General features: G+C 38.1%; 1 protein-coding gene across 1 annotated transcript; it reads left to right on the top strand.

Moving 5' to 3' along the window:
* The first annotated feature begins 383 nt into the window (after positions 1-383).
* On the top strand, positions 384-22166 carry LOC116173109 (ATP-binding cassette sub-family A member 3-like). Its single transcript, XM_031490394.1, has 18 exons — positions 384-512; positions 6679-6908; positions 6956-7204; positions 12317-12456; positions 12506-12756; positions 12805-13048; positions 13106-13492; positions 13542-13990; positions 14038-14421; positions 14473-14630; positions 14736-14902; positions 18815-19167; positions 19221-19436; positions 19482-19758; positions 19814-19939; positions 19989-20255; positions 20438-21624; positions 21675-22166. The coding sequence occupies exons 1-18, from the start codon at positions 399-401 to the stop codon at positions 21717-21719; spliced, it is 5244 nt and encodes a 1747-aa protein (XP_031346254.1). The 5' UTR covers positions 384-398; the 3' UTR covers positions 21720-22166.
* The last annotated feature ends 844 nt before the right edge of the window (positions 22167-23010 follow it).

Raw genomic sequence — 23010 nt, 5'->3', positions numbered from 1 at the left:
TAAGTACCTAATTTCGGTGTACTACACGTCGAGGTAAATTCTATTTCAGTGACAGTCGTCACTTAGATATATTTTTGTTTTATTTCAAGTGTGTGCGTCGCTCTCAATTTGCAAGATTCTACCATTGAATAAAAACACTATAATCATTGAATAAAAACACTATTTTATTCAATGATTCTACCTAGTTCATTTCAATATTTCTCAGGAATGAATACAATTGCGCGGGCCTTGCACCTATGTTCGCCATTGTAGGATGTGGTTTATTAATAATCTGCAGATTACGAATTTTGGTAGATGTGTATTAACAACACTGTATTTCCAATGTAAATACAAATTTTTTGAAGTTATGCACGTCCGAAAATCGCGAGTGTTCCGTTTGGTTTCTACATGTAAATATTATGGTGCGTAAGGGTGTAATCTGTTGTACGGGGTGTGACACCTGTTTCGAGTGTGTTCAAAAACACTTACAGTTTCGATCTCGGTTTCGATCGTACCAGGAAAGACGTACATCGGTAAGATTATTATATGAAAACCATGCAATAGCCTTTTGAAATAAAATTGTTACGCCCGTTTTCAAATTTAACCCTCAAATTACCCCATGCTATTTGAAAGGAAGATTATCTTAGGGCCGATTCTACAATGCAGGTATCTATACCGAGAATAAGCTATAGCTATAAGTACCTATGATGGCAGTTTATTCCAAGAATTGATTCTGCGAGTCGGTGTAATTGTAGAACCGGTTCTAAATCGACTAAATCATACCTAAGTTTTGAATGAATTACTTCCTTCGGCTGATGTGATTCGATTCTATCTTTGTTCTTACCTTGAATTCTTTTATTTCTCCCAGTATATTTTCAATCAATTCCCGTCTTACTCCCATGTATGCGAATGCTCGTCCTTATATTCCTCCTCGTATCCCTCCATATTTCCGTATTAGTATTCTTCAACCTTTCTTTTCTGTTAATTCCATTCCAATAACAAATCTTCCTCTTTGTGGCATTATTTATCTCTTGCGTTTATATCTTGTGTTCTTCTAATCTCTATCCATTTTCCCTGTTTTCATATTCACATTTAACCCCCCCCCCCCCCTCTACCAGTATTTGTCCCTCCTCAGTACTTCTCCCTTTCATTTATCGTATTTTCTATTTTATTTTTTAACTCATTGCTTTTCTGTTATATAGGCACAGGGTGGCCCACTGAAAACAGTCAATGCTCATTTTGCCAACTTAACAACAGTTTTACCAGAAACGCTCGAACACGTGAATTTTAGTTTTGAGGAGGACACCTAAATTAAGTAATACTACGTACATAACTTGCTTGTGTCAGAAAAGAACATCTGACATAAGTGCAATAAGTGCACAGGCAATGAAGCGAATTTGTGAAGGCAGAATCGCCATTTAAAAAAAAATCGAAACAATGTCCACCCTTTGCGCTATAATGTAAACCGTGATTGTTTTTGAATTTACCACAAACAAAATTAAAGAAGTTAATCACAATTCGCTTCATTCTTGTGCACTTATTGCACTTATGTCAGATGTCCTTTTCTGACACAAGCTCTCAATTAGGTATTTCAATTTCAACGCCTACTTAATATTTAACATAAACATTTAAAACAGCTCTGCAAATCCATTTAAATCGAGTTTTCTCTCGAACTACTGATCGGATTTGAAAAATAAAAACAGTTCTGAAAACATAATGAACATTCCTTTCGACCCATCTAACATTTACTAACCCTTCCCATTTAAAATGTTTGGGGTGCAATTCACTCCCATCTCAGAGTTAAAGTTATGTAAGTAGTATTACTTAATTTGGGTGTCCCCCTCAAAACTAAAATCGACATCTTCGAGCGTTTCTGGCAAAACTGTCATTAAGTGGGCAAAATTGGCATTGACTGTTTTCAGTGGGCCACGCTGTATGTATAGTTATCACAATCATTCTCATCCCCTCCACTTCCACTCGTCTTTCTTGTACGGTTTTCCCCTCATTCGTTTCCTCCTGTTCATCCCTTCGTTATCCTTTTTTGTGCCCCTAAGTAATATGCCTCCTTTTGCTTTTCCATTTATGTTATCCCTATTCGCAAATGGGTTCTTCTATTTTAGGTATATGTATTGACTCGGTACCCTATTCTTTATTTTTCCCACTTCTTTTCTTCTATGCATGATTCCACCAACCTCACAATATCATATCCTCTTAAAAACTCCCAGAAAGGTGTGTCTTCGCTCGCTATTCTCGCTACATTCCAGCAGGCCCGTAGTCAGAGGTCTTGCTCCCTCCCGAAACTATGGTTAATGGTTTTAATCTCGGTTTTAATGCTTCTTTTACAGGTTGACTTGTGAGCGAATTTTTCCTAATTTTTAAGGGAAGGTGCTTCTTTAATTTTGAGAACAAGTGGAGATCGGGGCTGCAAGTGGCATATTGCAGGAGATCCCAGCCAAATTTGGTGATTAAGTTCGTGGTTTGGCAAGAGATATGCGGACACGCATCCTCATAGTGCAGCCCTGCGCCTTTTGGTCAGCCTTCCTCTTCGGCGTTTTTAGCACATTTCCAACGAAGTTGGGTGCGCTATTGCAGCCACTTTCTCTGTCCGTCCGTCTGTCCGAGGCCTTAATTACTCCTACAGTTTTCAAGATATTTAGTTCGTTCTTTTTGCATTCGGTAGCGGTAGCGTATAATAATAATAATGGCTTTTATTATATTACATACTATAAGATAACCTCAGGGCGCAGTTCAATCTCCAGAGATTGTTCTTGCACTGAACCCTGATATATATAGCCTACAATCATTTATGCACTCGTCTATAAATAATTAGTGAATACTAGCAAGAAGTGATTCAAACATGTAATAATCATCTGCAAATGATGTGGTCAGATGCAATCAGTTAATTTATATCTATTAATGAAGTAATAGCATTATAATAAGTGCGTGGTCGTCTGTCCCTCTAATAAGATTAATTTTAATTGAGCCTTGAAAGAAGACTGTGAACAACTTTTAAGGTTCAAAGATATGTTGTTGTATAGTCTGGCTATTTGGAATGAAAAGGCCCTTTCATAAACAGCTTTTTTATGCAGCGGCGGAGTAATCATACCTTTGAACCTTATGTGTGAACATGCGTCCTAAATACTATTTTATTTGTTAAATAAGGTGGAGTGGATGTTTGTACAATTTTATGAAATAAACAAGCAGTTTGCAAATATCTTCGATTTTTCATATTAAGCCATTTAGCCTTTATTATCTTACTTACTATAAGATAACCTCAGGGCGCAGTTCAATCTCCAGAGATTGTTCTTCCACTGAACCCTGATATATGTAGCCTACAATCATTTATGCACTCGTCTATAAATAATTAGTGAGTACTAGCGAAAAGTGAATCAAACAAGTAATAATCATCTGCAAATGATGTGGACAGATGCAATCAGTTAATTTATATCTATTAATGAAGTAATAGTATTATAATAAGTGCGTGGTCGTCTGTCCCTCTAATAGGATTAATTTTAATTGAGCCTTGAAAGAAGACTGTGAACAACTTTTAAGGTTCAAAGATATGTTGTTGTATAGTCTGGCTATTTGGAATGAAAAGGCCCTTTCATAAACAGCTTTTTTATGCAGCGGCGGAGTAATCATACCTTTGAACCTTATGTGTGAACATGCGTCCTAAATACTATTTTATTTGTTAAATAAGGTGGAGTGGATGTTTGTACAATTTTATGAAATAAACAAGCAGTTTGCAAATATCTTCGATTTTTCATATTAAGCCATTTAGCTTCTGCTAATTTGTGCGAGATTCTGTCAAATTTTCTTATACCATATATAAGACGCTCTGGCACCTGGGCTTAATTTTTTATTCAATGACCTGGGCCAAGGAAAATCTTGATGATTGAACTGCGCAATGTTAACTTTTTTATTTATTAATATATTTTGTTGCAATGCAAACTTTCTTATTTATGGAGATATTTCTTTGAAATTTTAACCAAAGATGCTTATAGTAAAACGGTCCAGCGTTGGGAACCTTAATTTTTACACAGCCCTCGTAGATAAAGCGCATTTTTTAAACCGAAATAGCTTAGTAAACAATTAGGTTCTAAGGTATCAACTGACATAACATGTACCTAAAAATGGCTACCATAAGAAAAAAGAACGTTGATGATGGTCAACCGGAGACGAAACGTCATTTTGAAAAATTTCGTTTCTTGCCGGATATCTTCGGAAGTAGTCGGATTTTTTTCAATTTCAAAACGGTATTTTGTTAACGCAGTTTTGCCAAATTGCATTTTTCGTTTCGTTTGTAGGTCCATTTTCGAAATATTCACACATAAGTTTTCATATCGCCAGTAGATATGTGTCGTTTAGACATTCCAACCACTCTTTGAGACTACCTTCCAGACGTTCTACTTGCCCTTTATGAGAACCCTCTCGGTCACTTCGATTTTGAGATAGGTCTTGTCCAGACGATTCATTTTGCCTTTGGGAGTACCTTCCTCCGACACACCGTTTTCAAGATATTCGCTTTCACCAATGATGATATATTTTGTGTAGAAGTTCCAATCGCACTCCGCTCTGGGGATATGAGGAATCATAACTGATCACCATAAAGGGTCGCACAGGAGGACTGTGGTTGGTAGAAATGAATTTCTTCCGTTGAGACCTTTCATTAGTTACAGTACCAGTTCTCTCCCCCTTCAACTTCCCATTTTGATAAGGGGTAAGGGGAAAGGGCGGTGGGTGGTGGAAAACCATTCCTTTCGTTGATACTTTTTTGCGCGATCGGTCATTTCTGACTATTTACCATGTGTGTTTCCATGACAGTACGTAGCATTTACCAGTTGCTATGATTACGACGACGCCAAAATTACTTACCAATCTAAAAACAGAACAGCAAAAATACTTACCGACGCCTTTTTAAAAATCAACAGTCTTACATTACATTTAATCTTTAATTATTGTTAGGTACATTAAACGTACAATTTGTGCTGTTGTTTCCTATAGAAAGACGCTCATAAAGTCATAAAGGAAGTGCAAAGCTAGCAAACTACATCAGACACATGCACAATTTTATGAAATTATTAATTTCAATTTTGACAAATAAACTGGTTACCTAGTGATGTACACCATACCACTTCGATCATTTCGATTTATTCTGCTCGTTAATTTCTTAGTGCATATTTATATTGGTTACATAATTTTAATTTCGATCGCGCAAAAAATTTTATAAGCACGTCGAACGTTAAGGGTTACCGTTCTCAGACAATAACAATTGTCTTCGAACGGTAAAAATCCCTTACCGTTCTCCATACTTAATATACTATTAATTAGAATACAATGAGAGATAAAATTAATTTTTAACACCTCACCCCCATTCACCCATCTCAAAAAGGCGTCGCGAAGGAAAGCTACAGTTTGTATAAACATAAACCAAATCCTTCCGACGACACCTTTTATTAGAATACCATAATGGGTAAAACGTGCCCCCCCCCCCATTTTCAAAAATTTTGTTTGCTCCTTAGAGGCATGCGTATGCAATATATGAGACAAGTTGGTTGTCGCATGTAAAAATTCAGAAACAGCATCTTAGGAAATTACGTTATTTGGCGGCTTCTTTGTCCTCATGTACTTCTTAAAGGCCATGAAAATTTCACTCGAAGAGTTCAAATAGTTTGTCCTGTCCAAATTTCACAAATAGGTACTTTCTTCCTTCACAACTTTTCTTTAAATTAAAAAGTTCAAAACTTTGGTTAAATGATTTCAAATCCACTCGTACTTTGAATTATCGCAGTTAATTATATAATCTATTAATTCCTCTCAGGGCGCTTTCACGCGAAAATTCCAAGTGCGAATATTCGCATCGGACCCCTCATAATCCAAATATCACCTCCGGTAATTTATCAGCTAATCGAATTAATTTAACTTAACCCGGGCCGGACCTTATAATGATACTGCCGTTTATCTTGTGTAATACTTACTTCTAAAAAATCGCGCAACTCCAATCCAACCGTAACTTGCAAAAAAACTACCCTTATAACTCTTTTAACTACTAAAATCAGTTTATAATCTCGCCCACAATATACAAAATCGAAAAATTGTTAGAGGGCTTCCGTTAATTGTGGAAACGCAATTTTGTAAACTGATTACCCTTGTCTTATACAAGGTAAGTTAAATTAACGGATTGCTATGAAGGAGGGCTTGTGAGCATCGGCATACATATGAAACATCTACAATCCAGGGTGATTTTTTTTATGTGTATTATGAGGATCTGGTAAACCATAAGCCATACCGAATTTAAAGACTTTCAAAAAAGGTATCATTTGACTGTTACTTCCATTTGAAATGTTTGACATTAGTGTTGTTGTGGGGATCTGGTAACTGACAAGGGGTTGATTTTTACATTTTATTCTTCCCTGAAAACCAACCGATCACAGACAACCTGCAACAAGCAACCGGCAATACGCAACCGGAAACATGCAACTGGTAGTAGACAACCGTAAACCGGCAACTTGTAACCGGTACCACGCAACCGGGAACTGGGCACCGCGGATATCGCCCGCCCGCTTCTTCCATCTTTATTAGGACATAGCTTTAGGCGACTCTGATTTTTGATGTTTGGATGGCATGTAACGACTTCGGTTTACCCACTAGAAATTGTATCCACGTGAGATAGGTTGATAATAGCCATTCTTGTTTCAGATTAAAGAAGGAAAGATGAGCAGGAGGATAGACAAATTCTTCTTGTTGATGTGGAAGAATTTCTTATTACAATGGCGACATCCTCGACAGACGATAGTGGAAATAATGGCTCCAGTACTCTTCTGCTCTCTTTTGGTTGTAGTCAGAAGTCTGGTACATCCCGAACCGCATCCCGCCAGGTTCTACTCGAGCTTTCGAAATGCCATGCCAATACTGACCAATGCCACAACGTAAGTGATTTAAGAAAGTTTTGAACTCCTCCAAGAACAATTTTTAGGATAAACTCGATCGCCTGGTCGCCAGACAATCCGCGTTTGCGCAAGATAATGGAAGGTGCCGTTAAAGCAATTTGTAAAGATGAAGATCCGCCGTGCTTTCTGTCGCTTCGGTCGTTTCCAAATAGTTCATCTTTACAAACATACTTGAGCAACGATCTTAATCTGGTTGTCACTCTGGCTGGAGTGCAGTTTAGAGATTCCTTAAGCGGAGATGTAGAGCTGCCTGCTAAAGTAGACGTCACACTCAGGTGTGTAAGTAGGTACAATATTTTAGGGTCTAATCACAAGACGATGTCCTTTCTTGTAACTGCTCTTCATCCATATAGCTATTCCTTTCTTCGAATTCGCTGGCGACGGACACTAGTAGGATTACACTATGAAAGGCTAGTAAGTCTATCATTGACCAATTGATTACAATTAAAATATGTGCCATGGTAACTGGTAAATAGCTGCCAATGAAATACCCGAGGAAATACCATATTATGTACCAAGAGATTAAAAACCTGTGTACATACACCATCGTAAGAAAGTACAAATTCGAGATATGTAAACGTGTTTATTAGTATGAGTTACCATGTTTTCAACGTACCTAACGCTTATTTATGGCAGCTGGATTAGTATTAATCCTTTAATACCTCAAGTGAGGCGTTTTTAACTTCTAAAGCCACTGATTCCATAGCAACAGGTCGTGAAAGTAGATAAGGAATGGAGCCAGTCTTTAGAAATGTATGGTTAGGCCATTTTATTACAATTCACAGCCGTTTCTGGCATTTTCATGGGATGTGACGAGAGCCCGCTAACGTATTTAAATTTTTCAATTCGATTTTAAATTTTCGTTATGTTTTTATTGATGTTCTGTAGTATATTTGTCTATATATATTTACCGCGTCATAGAAGGCGACGAAACAACTGCAGGTCAGTCCCAACCCCAGTGCTGAAATATTCCAGGGCGCAGGGTGTTTGTGGTTTGATACAATTGACCGATGTATGACTTTTTTGCCGTTTCGTGACGATTTTTAGACAATCTAGCTTTGGAGTCGTGTTGCGAGGGGGACTTAGGTTTTCGTGTGGTATAGTTCGCCAGGAACGGCCAAGGTCCTATCACCGTAGGCGAAGTAGTAGTGGTTTAAAAATTCAGATGGCGCAGGATAGATGACTGAATCTTAATAGAATGGTCTTATGCGTTTTAGGTTCCCTCCGTGTGACGGTTTCTGTCCCCGCCTAGGGTCCAGCACTTAGGGTATCTAGGGAAATGCCGTACTTAGGTACAGTTCTCTGTTGCAGTATCAGAGCTCGGCTCTTTCCAAGACGCTGCATGGCATTTTTCCTTCTTCAAATCAAGCACTGTCCGCTCTAGCATTGAATATCCAACTCAATGGCTCTAGTAACACATGGGTGTAGGCGAGATTTTAAATTGATATAATAGTTTTAAAGGTGGTTTGTTCCTTGTTAGGTCTGGAGTTATGTTTTGTAGAGTTGCGTTTTTTTGGAATTGAGTATTACAAGGTGGTCTAACTGGAGAGCGAAATTTCTTTTCGTAAGTTTTTGGGCGTTGGTCCTGGATTACGATCGTGATTAAGTGTTTGAGTGAGAATGCTTAGGGCGCCTGTTAAATCGTGACGGTCAAGCTGAATCAGATCTAGTGTGGGTGTTTTACCAATTCGGTAAGAAATTTCCGTCCGAGGTTTCTGGCAAACTGTTTTTCTGGAGATATTATTGGCTGAAAGACATTGGTAGAACCAAAGAGTGGTAGAACAGATTCGGCCTGAATGCATCGGGTTTAGTGTAGGATAGCAGCCTAGCTATTACCAAATTGAGAAATTGAGTGCCTACTGATTTCGTTGAAAGCGTTTCTGAAGTCGATGTTCAGGAATGCCTTGGGCTCAAGGTGATTTGATTGGGAATGTAAGGAATAAGGAAGTAATGGTTTGACCATTGTTTTTCGAACATCTCCGGAGACTCGACACTTTATGTTTTAATTTGGCTAATAGGAATCCAAGATCCGCATCAACAATAGAAGCGACACCAACACCATCTTCCATGGAAACCCTTGAACCCCCCTGTAGTGATATTGACCCCCTCAGGCCGTTGAATCCAAGCGTCTGGTGATCATGTCTGGTTTGTCTTGCAGCCACAATTTTGGCTACTATGGCTGGATACCGACAACGTTTCCTCAATCAACTCGCAGATACCGAAAAGAGCAGGCCATTTCCAGCAGACCGAATTTCCGAAGACGCCCGCAGTATAAATTGGCTTTACAATACAAATTATGTCAATATATTGCTGTGGCCCCACGTTGGGCGCCAATTAAAAATGCTGTATGTACCGGTCCGTAGGCCAAAAAGACCGTACACAAAACACCTAAACAAACCTAGCTAGCTCAAACCTTCATCTTTCTCGCAACAAAACTTCTCCCCAGCACAGAGGAGGAATTCGACTCTTTTCTCAGTTAAACCATTAACTTCTACCAGATAGTGGGTTAGACCAAATACCTTAAATTCCAATTGGAACTTAAGAATTTTGAATAAATAAAATGGACCTTGGGCAAGCATCCAAAGAAAACATTAAATTAAAGGAAATGAAATCGTTCGAAAGACTTACACAGAAATTAATGTCAGAAATACAAAATTCAAATTTAATTGTCACACACACAATGAAAATAATACAAGAAAAACAAACAATTATTACAAAGAAAAAAAAACTAACTAACTAACTAAAAACTAAACTTATCTACTTACATTAGGTACATGTCCAGAACTGCTAATCCAAATACGGTACACAAAAACAACAAATTTCAAATTACACAAAAAAACACTTAAGTCGGCGCCGACTACACCTTAGTGACGCACTTTATTAAAGGCCCAAACTCCCAAAAACTCCTCGAAAAAAAATGCCGCAATACAAACTTGCCGCAAACTCGGCTTACTACTCCGTAAAACAGAAACTCTACTAACTTCCAATGCTGGTTGGCTTCTACACAATCCAAACTACGGCGGTAACTCGCCGAAGCGAAATAAATTTCTTCACTAAACTCAAAACTTGCCCACACTGGCAACAAAACTGACGATAAAACTTTAATACTCCAAAACAAAACTTCAAACTTCAGCAAACGTGGATCTACTCTCAATCTCGCAAGACGCTGATTTCAATTTTCAAACAAACGTAGTTCCGCTCTGAACTTGGCAAAAAGCCCTTCTTCTTCTCCGTCCGTTCTATTTAAGGTGGAAACCCTTCATCCAAAATTACAAATTAAAATAGCCAATGATAGGCAGTTGACAACAGAAAATTTACCCCCTAACGTACGTTAAATTAGAGGTAGAAAATTATTTTTATAATCAATTTTTAACAGACATTAAGAGATAATTTTTCTTCCTTTTAAATACAACGAAAAGGCGATAAATAATATCCACCTTTCAATTAAATTAAGCGTTTACAATGATAACAGAATAAAAGCGATATAAAATTCTCGGAAATCTACCTTAAAGAAAATTAAAAATGAACTTAAAAATGTACACAAAAACAAACCTTGACCTCTTTCTCGTAACAATAATTTCTGTTTCAGTAACCAACGACACAAAACAAAAATTTAGATTAAGAAAATTAATTACATAGAAAATAGGAAACCGCCCTTGTCCATCCTAGTTATGAATCCCAAAATTTCGTCCTGCCATACGAAATATCACAGCAATATTGTTACAGAATCAAAAATAATAATCAATAATAATAATTTAGAATACATATGATCCGGTTGCACCGCCATTCAAGGGGATGAAAAACTCACCCCCGTATATTATCGCGAGAACGGCACATAGTATCAAGACCAAATTTACGTGAGAGCTTGATAACAATTCCACAATTAATATTCAAGAAAAACATCCCCGTGCACGGCCGTCCCAGGGGTTGAAAAACTTACCCACGTATATTATCAAGTCTATATGCATATTTCTATTCCATCATCTATTCAATTTGTTTGTTTGTAACTAGCGTCAAATTTTGTTAAATTTAAAATTTATTTTTAATGTATTATATGTAGAATTATTTTTAGCGCATTTTCCAACGAAGTTGGGTGCGCTATTGCAGCCACTTTCTCTATCAGTCCGTCTGTCCGAAGTCTAAACTACTCCTACAGTTTTCAAGATATTAAGTTCGTTCTTTTTGCATTCGGCAGCGTATAGCTCTAGCACCTGAGCCAAGGAAAATCTTGACAATTAAACTGTGCATGCGCAGACTGCGCAATGTGAACTTCCTTATTTATGGAGAAACTTCTTTGCAATTTTAACCAAAGTTGCTTTTAGTGCAAGAAAACGTATCGCATATTGTAAAAAACATCAGATTAATGCGCGCATGCGCAATATCAACTTATTTATCGAGATATCTTTTTGAAATTTTAATCACAGATGCTTCTGTTAAAGGAAAACATAATATTGCAAAAATTAGATGTGCGCATGCGCAGTCAGTGCCAACTTCTTTATTTATCAAGATATTTCTTTGTAATTTTAACCATAGATGCTTCTAGTAAAGAAAGAATCCCAGCGTACGTAATAGCTATGGCCTTTTGGGAATTTTAATAATAAATGTTTTCAGATGACAGAAAGATACACCTTGTAGTAGTTTGTAATAGAGAATTTCAGAAGTAGACGACGCTATAAACCGTTCTCAGCATATCTTTGGGGTAATTACAAATATTTTATCGAAACTATCAGAGAAAGAATTATAGAAAATATAGATAACGATCATAGCATCTTGAGGATACTTTAGTTTAGACTAACATTATAAGTGGACATCTTTGTACCAAGTACCAAATTCGTTTTCTTGCATTTAAAAATTGTGGAATTATTAACATCCTCTCACGTAAATTTGGTCGTGACACTATGTGCCGTTCTCGAGATAATATACTGGGGTGAGTTTTTCAACCCCTTGGACGGCCGTGCACGGGGATGTTTTTCTTGAATATTAATTGTGGAATTGTTATCAAGCTCTCACGTAAATTTGGTCTTGATACTATGTGCCGTTTTCGCGATAATATACGGGGGTGAGTTTTTCATCCCCTTGAATAGCGGTGAAACCGGATCATATGTATTCTAAATTATTATTATTGATTATTATTTTTAATTCTGTAACAATATATTGACATAATTTGCATTGTAAAGCCAATTTATACTTCGGGCGTCTTCGGAAATTTGGTCTGCTGGAAATGGCCCGCTCTTTTCACAAAGGTCTCACAGATAATATCGATCATAATCTTTTTGAACTATGGGAAATGATATTGTGCTTTGTTCCATTTCGCTATCTACGATAGCTAACTGAACATTTGCTGTTATCGCGAAATAAATACAAAATACATGACCCAAGCTCATTAGATTTCCAGGTGAACTGCGCTCGGGCATCTCCTTGGGAGCCAAAGGATTTGGTCAATACATGTGGAAGACGAATCTGTTATTTCCTTTGTATCAAATTGCGGGACCTCGCGGTTGGGACATGAACGAGGGAGCCGAACCAAGTGAGTACCTAAAAATCGCAACAAAGCGCACTCATCGTTTCCTTTTCAGGCTACTACTATGAAGGTTTCTTAAAATTACAACAAGAACTTTCGTACGCCATTATAAAACATTTCAAGGGCAATTTCGACCGTTCATCGGTGCCGGTGTCCATGCAAAGGTTTCCTTACCCGAGATGGATACACGATATGCTGTTAACCGCTCTGCAGACGTTTATTGGGTTGATTATTATGCTGAGCTTTGTCTACACCTGCATTAGCACGGTGAAGATAATAACGACTGAAAAAGAAAAACAACTGAAGGTTTGTGTGTTCAAGCTGTGGGATCACTACTGAGCGTGTCGATTTTAGGAGGCGATGAAAATTATGGGTTTACCAAACTGGTTGCATTGGACTGCTTGGTTTGTGAAAACATTCTTCATTATGCTAGTCACGGTGATACTAATGGTGATACTTATGACTGCTAAATGGTATCCTGGGAGAAATTACACGGTGTTCTCACAGTCGAATCCACTTGTGATATTTGTATTCCTGCTGTTTTTTATATGCGCAACTATTACGTTTTGCTTTGCCATTAGCGTATTTTTTTCACGAGGTAAGTACAAGTTGCTATATATCCACTTTCCAGTATGTGTCATAAATACACTTGCAGCAAACACTGCGGCCACGATTGCAGGCATGGCATGGTTTTTATCCTACTTTCCCTACACGTTTTTGGCAGACAGATACGCTAGGATGACGCTGACTGAAAAATTGATAACGTGCCTCTGTTCTAATTCGGCGATGGCATACGGATTCCAGTTGGTAATCATGTTCGAAGGCGTCGGTGAGGGTTTACAATGGCACAACATATGGAAAACATCAACTCCTGACGACAACCTCACTTTGGGTTATCTTATGTTGATGTTATCGGTTGACTGCGTTCTTTACCTCTTAATCGCCTTGTATGTAGAAGCCGTATTTCCGGGCGAATACGGTGTTCCAAAACCGTGGTACTTTTTTGTTACGCGATCTTTCTGGTGTGGACCACGAGCGACCAGTGCGTAATCGTTCCGACATAGCGCAAATCTTAACGCTTATTTTTTCAGAAGTTGAAGATTTCCGAAAAACGCCTTTAGAAAGTTCATTCTACGAAAAGGAGCCTACTCACCTTCGCGTCGGTATCAAAATTGAGCGATTGCGGAAAGAATACAAGCAAAAAAGAGTTGCCGTCCGAGATCTCTCGCTTAATATGTATCGAGACCAAATTACAGTATTATTAGGGCATAACGGTGCCGGTAAAACCACCACAATGTCTATGCTCACTGGAATGATACCACCCACTCGTGGAACTGCCTTCGTCGATGGTCACGACATCACCAAGGATATGACAAGCGTTCGAAGTAGTCTCGGTTTATGTCCTCAGCACAACATACTTTTTGACGAACTAACCGTTGAAGAGCATATCTACTTCTACACTCGACTTAAGGGTATGGATAAATCAGAAATTAAGGCCGAAATCGAAAAGTACGTGGAAATGCTGGAACTTCAACCGAAGGTAAAACTCTCGAACCTGGGCACGTTTGCCTTACCAACTTTTTACAGAAACATGCACGATCGGATACCCTGTCGGGTGGAATGAAACGGAAATTATCGGTCGGCGTCGCGCTGTGCGGCCGTTCCAGCGTTGTAATGTTCGATGAACCAACGGCAGGTATGGATCCGGCGGCCAGACGAGCCCTGTGGGATTTGCTGCAAGTTCAGAAAAAGGGACGTACCATTTTGCTTACGACGCATTTCATGGACGAGGCCGACTTGTTGGGCGACCGAATCGCCATTATGGCGGGAGGCAAGTTGCAATGTTGCGGTTCGAGTTTTTTCCTGAAGAAGAAGTACGGAGCCGGTTATCATCTAATCATGGAAAAAATGCCAACGTGTGAAATCAGAAATGTTACGAATGTACTACAGAAGTATATGCCTCAGATACAGGTTAGTTTTTGACGTCACCACAAACTTATTTATTTAAATAATTCTTTCAAGGTGGAAAGCTGCATAGGATCAGAATTGAGGTACATACTAGCTGAGGAGCAATCGACTATATTTGAAAAGATGTTTAGTGACCTCGAAACAAACAGCGGGCGCTTAGGTCTTCAAAGTTATGGTATATCCCTCACGACTTTGGAAGAAGTTTTCATGAAGTACGTTCAATACTAATCGTTTTACCCTTTCCACTTGCTAACGTCCACTCATCCGACATTGACTGATCACTGGAGGGCAACTTTTAATCCCCAATCAAATTACAGAATTGGAGCTGATCATGCGCAAGAAGAAAGTAGCGAGACTGACGGATTAGATGTAATAAGTCACAGCTGCAATGGCAATTCTATTCCTGATAACCCTCATAAAAACAACAACATAAGCCCTACAGTCATATTCAATGGTCATCAGAATGGGGATCATCACGTACGAAGTAAGCATTAATTGGATTTTATCATTTACTCTTCCTAGTGCTGAAGAACTTTGACATGTTTTTTATGTGTAATCCGATTGGTTATGCGTTGTAATTGCTTTCTAGTGTTGAGTGTCTACTCTTTCTTTCTGTAGCATCATTCGATGATCATACAAATCATCAACAAGGATTTATCCTTTCCGTTTGATAGCTGCTTGTTATCATGATGTGTGTAAGTAAAGTGGCTCTAATCATCAAGCTTGCAATTTGAATGTTTAGCAACTTGGTGCATACCATGCGGTCGGCTAGCGAGTGAATTGGCGTATGCTGCAGATATGGACGACTAGCAAAGGTTGATGACTTTTGCATGTAGCTGCTCATTATCATCATATGTGTGCATATCGTGTTTCATGTCATCATGCTTGCAATGTAAATGGTCTGAGGTAAAACGGATTTGACTCGTTGTTCTCTCTTGAGCCCATTGATCTAGCAAAAACTGAAGCAACACACTAAGAAACCGTAAACTGTAAATAATCGGCTTTATGGTTCAGTGGTAGAGCGTTGGACTATAAATCCGGAGGTCAGGTGTTCGAACCTGGGTTGAGGCATAGAGTAAATACAATAAGAGTGCCAGGTGCTTATTCATTTGTGGTCACCTTTCACACACCTCACAGGTATGGCAATGTAAGCGTGGGAAAATTTTCATTCAGCGCCCCCTGTTATGTAGGACAAATCACTAATTGGGTAGCTGAATTAGCGCGTTTATGAACCACTCAAAGCCGCGGCTTTACAAATTCATTTGTAATGTCTGACTTTGAACTGATACATTTACGTACATTCTCTTTAAATAAATCAAAGAATTTTTCACTTTTCTTTACTGCCCGACCTTTCAAGAGGATGCATTCCGTAAAAAAAATACATTGATTGCAAGTACTCTGTCTAATAATTTATTACCTACTTGCAATTCTATAAAATGTGCGAAACGAAATCCAATATGTACCCAACAATTAATAGTAAGTATCGATGATTCATTAAATAATAAATTTGTTGAGGGTTTTGACAAACTTATTGTCCTTATTTAAATTCGAGTGCATAATGATTACAAGATTTGTATCGCATATTAGAGATAAGGTTTATTAATAAATTGATCGTTTGCTCGTTGGAAATTTCAAACCAATTTTTAAACTTCTCGCGTACCTACCTAACTACTGATACAATTCCAAATAATCCTCATGTCCGATTATTACTCGCTTCGAACAAAGTCTAGCTCTAGGTATTTGCTTTTTTTGTAGAAATTAATGTTACGCATCCGTTCGTACTATTGATAGCCATTTTCCAAATTTTCAAACTACGTGAGAAAAAAATCGTGTGAGATCGAATGGACTTCAGCGCATTTTTGTGTGTTAGACCAGTTTCTATTAGCCTGTTATATTGCAACATGAAAGTCGCAAAGTAACTTTTTCAAAAGGTAACCGCGTGGTAATTTTTTAGTCTTCTTCTGCAGTTGTAGAAAAATGAGGAGTGTACTTGTACCTATCAGGCCGCATACTTAACAATTCTTTAGAGACGGGGCTACATGATGTGAGGTCGGCGACATCCGGGCGCCATCCCCGAACGTGGTTTACTAACATGGTGATTTTTTAGTTTGTTCCTATTTTCTTCTGCAGGAAAAACTGAAAAATCACCACGTTAGTAAACCACGCTCGGGGATGGCGCCCGAATGTCACCGACCCCACATCATGTAGCTCCCCCCCTAAAGAATTGTTAATTATGCGGCCCGGTAGGTACAAGTACACTCCTCATCTTTCTACAAGCGATCTTCTACGGGGTCTCATTTGCTGCCAGCCAGCTAGCCCACCGGCCAAAGTGAGATTAAAAGCCACCGTTTTACAAATAAATTTGCAAAAAATGCGTTAAAAAGAGATATTTACAAGTTAAATCACTGTTTGCTGCTAAACAATGGCCTAGACGGTCCTAAAACTGTCGTCTAATTTCAAATTCAAATTCAATATGGCATAGCTTTAGGCATATAATACGCAATGCCAAAAATTGAGTCGAATCGATTCAAAATTCACAGTGCTCTTTTCGCATCTCGACTAATTATAAACCGAATTGCAAACTTTTTTATTTATGGAACATAGCCACTTGAAACAAAGGAAAATCTAACGTTAGTTTCAAAATTTAGGTTTGCGCATGCGCAGTGTCAACTTTCTTATTTATGAAAGCATTGAAATGAAATTCTTCTTATAAATTGAAATTGAAGTAGGACATCAAAATGGATTGCACATATGCAACGCTATCTTTCATATTTGTGGCCGGATTTTTACGATTTTAATAGAAGTTGCATCTGACAAATGAGAAATGAATGCAAAATGCGCTTTTTGTAAATTGTTTAAGATTACTTTTTTAACTTGTTGTCTTTAGTATTGAGTGGGCGGGGTTTCAGCTAAGGCTGCTCTACCAACCTAACCCACTACACATTTACAAATACCCATGCCCCCACCCTGATTCGAACCAGGGACCCTTAGTACCGCAGTCCAGCTTCAACTCAACTGCGACACACGGATCGGCTTAAGAATGATATTATTGTTTGTAAAATCATCCAATCACATGTTTTAACAACACTATTAGCTGACAACATAGTTAAGTATGCTGTATGGATTTATAATACGGGCCCATAATCATGAAATTAACAATTTTGTGGTTTTCCCTGTATTTCTTATCCGAGCGAAAATTTTCATTTTACCGTATTAAGTTTTAAAGTTTAAAAAGAGCACATGCTCAAAAATAAGTTAAAACCAACAACTTTTTTTTAAATGAAAATACATTTTTATTTTCCTTTTAGAATTTTACAGTGTTTCATGTACAGGGTGTCCCATTTTCGACACTTTTATAGGCGTTATGGGCTCTTTTTGGATCAAACTTGCAATGGTAAAATCAAAATTTGCACATTTTTGCTTCAGAGATACGGAGATAAATCAAACAATTTTCAATTTCAGAATGACCGTATATATTCTTAGTAAAAACAGAAACAAAAAAAATGTGGCATGAACATTATTGTTGATAAATAATCTGCCGTTTTCAAAATAAATAATTATACAGTACTATCGGGTAAAAAAGTTATTGGATCTAACTTAATTTTATTTAAATGGCATACCCTGTATATTTCAATCTAAAAATAGCATATTACATTCTGTTTTTTAAAATATAACACTAAAAAAATTCAATATCGATTCAAAAAGGTTCAAAAAAGATTTCTTAAAAATTCAAAAATTCGTTTGTAGTAATTTCTAATTTCAGTGTCAGAAAAAAGGGCGATTGTTCGTAGAAAACAGTTCCTTTTGTTGTGACGTCAAGTTTGAGCGGGAAATTCGAAATGCTGGACTTGGCTGTTTTACTGTCGAAGATATTGACCCCTATCGCCCCATACATTAAGTATCACTTTTAAATAGGTCCTCTTTGCGGGCTTATACTGAACTTATGCCCATTAAATAAGCATATCGACCTTCTTATATCGAAACACTGCAATGCACCATGTCACTACAATTCGCTTATAAATATATAAGATAAGATATGAATGTTTGAAATCGAAACCGGCGACACCTGATCTGGCTCGCTAATGCTGCGAACATTAATTATTGGCTGTCTTTTAGTGTGTTGTTTCATCTAATGTTGACATAGAGTTACAAGTGTAATCATGCTTGCACCAGATTTAGATTGAGTCACTTCCGATTGGTGGCTGCTCATGATCATCACATCTGTAAATCGAGTGACTCCCGCTATGATGCTTGCAATTTATATATTTCACTTCAGATTGCAACAAAGATAGTCATGAGCGTGACGCTTTCGTTTATTTACCGGATGAGATATATAAACTATTATTACTCAAAAGACAAATCTTTAAGACACTAGTAAATAATAATCATTTTGCAGTTCAAACGCATGCAGACGTACTGAAGGGGTGGGCGTTACGTGTCAATCAAGTGAAGGCGATGCTCCTTAAACGTTACCTATCAATTCTGCGCACCTGGGTCCTGTTCGTGATACAAAACTTCGTCCCCGTACTATTTTTGGTCCTAGCTATTGTGGTCGTCCGCGGTGCGCAGGTATTTCGCGATTTACCCAATTTGAAAATCCAACTTGAATCCTATGGGCGATCGGTAACCGTTTTAAATCACAGCGAATCGAATCCGTATGCAGAAAAATACAAGGAATTTTTGCAACACAGACTCAAGCATGTTACAGACTTGGGAGGTGACGACTTATCGTCTTACATGTTTAATGAGGTATGGTGAAGTTACGTAATTAGGGAGGCTTGACTTAGATCGTTGCATTTTAGACTATCGACAGCAATACCGCTGTAAGACTACGTCACATAGCCGGAGCTACGTTTAGGAAGGACAATTCGATAACTGCATGGTTTAACAACGAACCGTACCATTCACCACCGTTAGCTCTGCAACTGGTGATGAACTCGATTCTCCACAAAGAAGTCGGTAATAACCACTACATACAGTTTTACAACCATCCTTTAGAATTTACAATAAACACCAAGGTAAATCTGCGAACTGTCGAGACATCAGCTTACGTTTCATTTCAGCTAATGGATTTAGGCAGGGGTCGAAATATGGGTTTTCAAATCGCTTTCAACATTGGATTCAGTATGGCTTTCGTATCCTCATTCTATGTGATGTTTTACGTACGCGAACGGGTCTGTAAAGCGAAACATTTGCAGTTTGTTTCCGGAGTTAACGTGCTTTCATTTTGGGGCCCTTCGTTTCTGTGTGATTTGATTACTTTCATATTTACATCTGTATGTGTAATTTTAACTTTGCTGATATTTCAAGAGGAGGGATTTAGTACAGCCGCGGAACTAGGTAAATATTCACTAGTGTAGGATTGTTACTTTACACAAATATTTAACGTTTGTAGGCCGCACTTTCTCAATACTTCTGTACTTTGGATTTTCTATGCTCCCCATGATGTACTTGGCGTCGTACCTATTTGATATTCCCTCAACGGGATATACCCGTATGACACTCGTCAATATTTTCACCGGTAAAAAGTGCTTTTCATACAACGCATGACTAATGAGCATACATTGTAGGAGTTGCTGGGTTCCTTGTGGTACAGGTACTTGGATCTCCAGGGTTGGATTTAGAACACATAGCAGAAATTCTTCATTGGCTCTTTCTCATCATACCTCATTATTCACTGAGCACCGGAATTCGAGATATTAACGTGCTGTACTCCACTCATCAGTTATGCAACAGCATTTTGGAGAGATGTATCAACTTCGATCTGCCTGGAATGCCACGCCTTTCACCGGCACTGTGTAAAGAAAGACTGTGTGCGTCCCAACCAAAGTGTTGCTGTAAGTATCCCTTGAGACACATTGCAAGCACTCGAAACCACTGTAACGTACATTTATTTATAAACTTTAAGGCATACTGCCGAGTAGCAAATATAGGTCTTGTTATGCTAGACAGTTACATTTTATTTTTGGGTGCTTGCAGTGTTTTTAAAATGTATTGCGCACAATCAATATGTTTGTAGCAACTCCTACAAATTACTACGCGTGGGAAGCTCCCGGAATTGGAAGGAACGTCATTTTCTCCACCCTGGTAGGTTTATTTTTAATAGCGATCCTCCTGTTAATTGAATACCGAATACTGGAACGGTTACGATATGCCCTACAAGGCAAGAAGGTGCGCTCAAATCCTCCGCCAATTGAAAATGAGGACAGTGACGTAATAACCGAAAAAGAAAAAATTCAAAATATGTCGGCAGAGGAGATTAAAGAACACAGCTTAGTTTTGAAAGACGTGACAAAGTATTACAAGAACTTTCTGGCTGTCAATAGGATCTGTTTGTCGGTGAATAGGTACGAATGCTTCGGTTTGCTCGGCGTGAATGGCGCCGGTAAAACGTCCACGTTTAAAATGATGACCGGCGACGTGAAAATTTCCGAAGGTGACGCGTGGGTAAACGGTTTAAGCTTGAAATCGAAAATGAAAGAAATCCATCAGATGATCGGATACTGTCCGCAGTTCGACGCACTTCTCGACGATCTGACCTGCAAGGAGACTTTGATCATCTTCAGCTTGCTGCGCGGATTTACGATGAGCGATAGCGAACTGATCGCGCAAAAGCTCGCTGAAGATTTCGATTTCACGCGGCATTTGCGTAAGAAGGTTAAGCAGCTAAGCGGCGGGAACAAGAGGAAATTAAGTACTGCGGTTGCGATGATAGGTAATCCGCTTGTTTTGTATCTGGATGAACCGACAACCGGTATGGATCCCGCAACGAAACGATACTTATGGAACGCTTTGTGCAAAGTGAGAGACCAGGGCACGTGCATTGTACTTACTTCTCACAGCATGGATGAATGTGAAGCTTTGTGTACGCGATTGGCGATTATGGTGAACGGTTCCTTTATGTGCTTGGGTTCAACTCAGCACCTCAAAAGTAAATTTTCGGAGGGCTACACACTTATTGTAAAAGTCAAAAAAATGAGTAACTCAGAGTCTGAAGAACTCCAAAAATCCGATACAGATCCCATCGAGGAGTTTGTCATGGAAAATTTCCGAAGCGCGATTATTCGCGAAAAGCACCAAGAACTACTCACATTTTACATATGCGACAAATCTTTGCCATGGTCAAAGATGTTTGGTATTATGGAGAGGGGTAAACAGACATTAAATATTGAAGACTATTCTCTAGGTCAATCCAGTTTGGAACAGGTACCTAACGTTAAAACAATGTTTCATTATAATTGTTAATTTCTGCACAGGTATTCTTGACCTTTACAAAACATCAACGTGAAGAAGAGAGTTAACGAATGGTCCAACTTTATTATCATGAATATTATGGCTATCTCGAAACATACATATTCCAAGTTCCAACTAACTTTTTAAGATTCAACACAAAATGTAAATCTTCAGTAGATGACGACAGTGAAATCATCCCTTTTAAAGTTATTTTACTTTTGTTTGATGGTTGATTAAATATTCTGAAATGTGCCATTTTACGGCAAACAATGTGATAATAGATTTCTAGTTAACAATCATATTATAATTCTATATTATTGTATCAAGATACATAGCCGTGATTGCAATTTTTGTCATTTTTAAAACGAGATAGATAAATGAAAAAGTGCCTCTCAATCAAGTATTTTTATAAATAACTTTTATATAATTACCTAAGTATTTACTTTACCATTTATTGTCACAAAACTTCTCTTATCTAGTCACGAGGTGTGCAGCATTATATAAGATATATAGGAACAAATAAAGAATATGAATTCCAAATTTTTATTATTGAAAGAACGATATTTTAAGGAGCTCCTTAATAATGAGAAAGTAAAACCAAAGAGTAAGTTACTCTTTGGTAAAACATCAAGAAAACTCCTATTTGATAAATGCGGAAATATTCGAACGACTGACTGGTCAAAGATGCGCGACTGTGTACAAATGTGTGCAGTTAATTATTATATTTTATTATTAGTAGTATTGTATTATGTAAAACTCCTTGCTGATATTCAGATATATTCTTCGTCCACGCCTTTGCTGTTTGCAAACTAATATTTTTGCCATGAATAAAGCGGTCACAGTGGTGGTAAAAACTGTAACCAAATTAGTTACGACACCTAACGCTGTGATTGATCTCGAATCTCAACTATATAGGCTGGGAAATCCGGCACGAGGGCCCTTTATTACCTGTGGGGGAGACTCTGCTAACACAAAAACTCTTCGTTTTAGAATCTATTAGCGATATGAATGGCGAATCACTAATTTCCACATGTTCCACAGCTTAAACATTGAATTTGCCATCCAAGGTCACGTAATTTTCCATGTTACTTTTAACAAAAAAGCTTTATTGCACCAAAGATGAGCCACCTGGTGTGAAGCTACATTATTTTCCAGCTGATTGTACGCCAGACAGTTCTTTGTTTTGCGACTAGCTTTTGACCTTTGTTGATATTTGGCCATTTTTAAAGTAGTTACGATACCGGGTTGATTTTATTTCCGTGTTATTGTAGTATGAAGTTGGCGTAGAACCTGGGGGTTAAAAGTACCTACACTACAATATATTAATTAAAAATGATGAACCACAATAACCTTCAACAT

The sequence above is a fragment of the Photinus pyralis genome, unplaced genomic scaffold (genome assembly GCF_008802855.1).
Source record: "Photinus pyralis isolate 1611_PpyrPB1 unplaced genomic scaffold, Ppyr1.3 Ppyr1.4_LG6, whole genome shotgun sequence".
NCBI classification, from domain to species: Eukaryota; Metazoa; Arthropoda; class Insecta; order Coleoptera; family Lampyridae; genus Photinus; species Photinus pyralis.
This window is presented reverse-complemented; position numbering and strand designations above follow the sequence as displayed.

Excerpts from the sequence above, each read along its gene's own strand:
- LOC116173109 (XM_031490394.1), top strand. The coding sequence starts at position 399 with ATGGTGCGTAAGGGTGTAATCTGTTGTACGGGGTGTGACACCTGTTTC. Across the intron at positions 6,909-6,955 it reads ATACTGACCAATGCCACAAC|GATAAACTCGATCGCCTGGT; the intron begins GTAAGTGATTTA and ends AACAATTTTTAG. Across the intron at positions 12,457-12,505 it reads GAACGAGGGAGCCGAACCAA|GCTACTACTATGAAGGTTTC; the intron begins GTGAGTACCTAA and ends TTTCCTTTTCAG.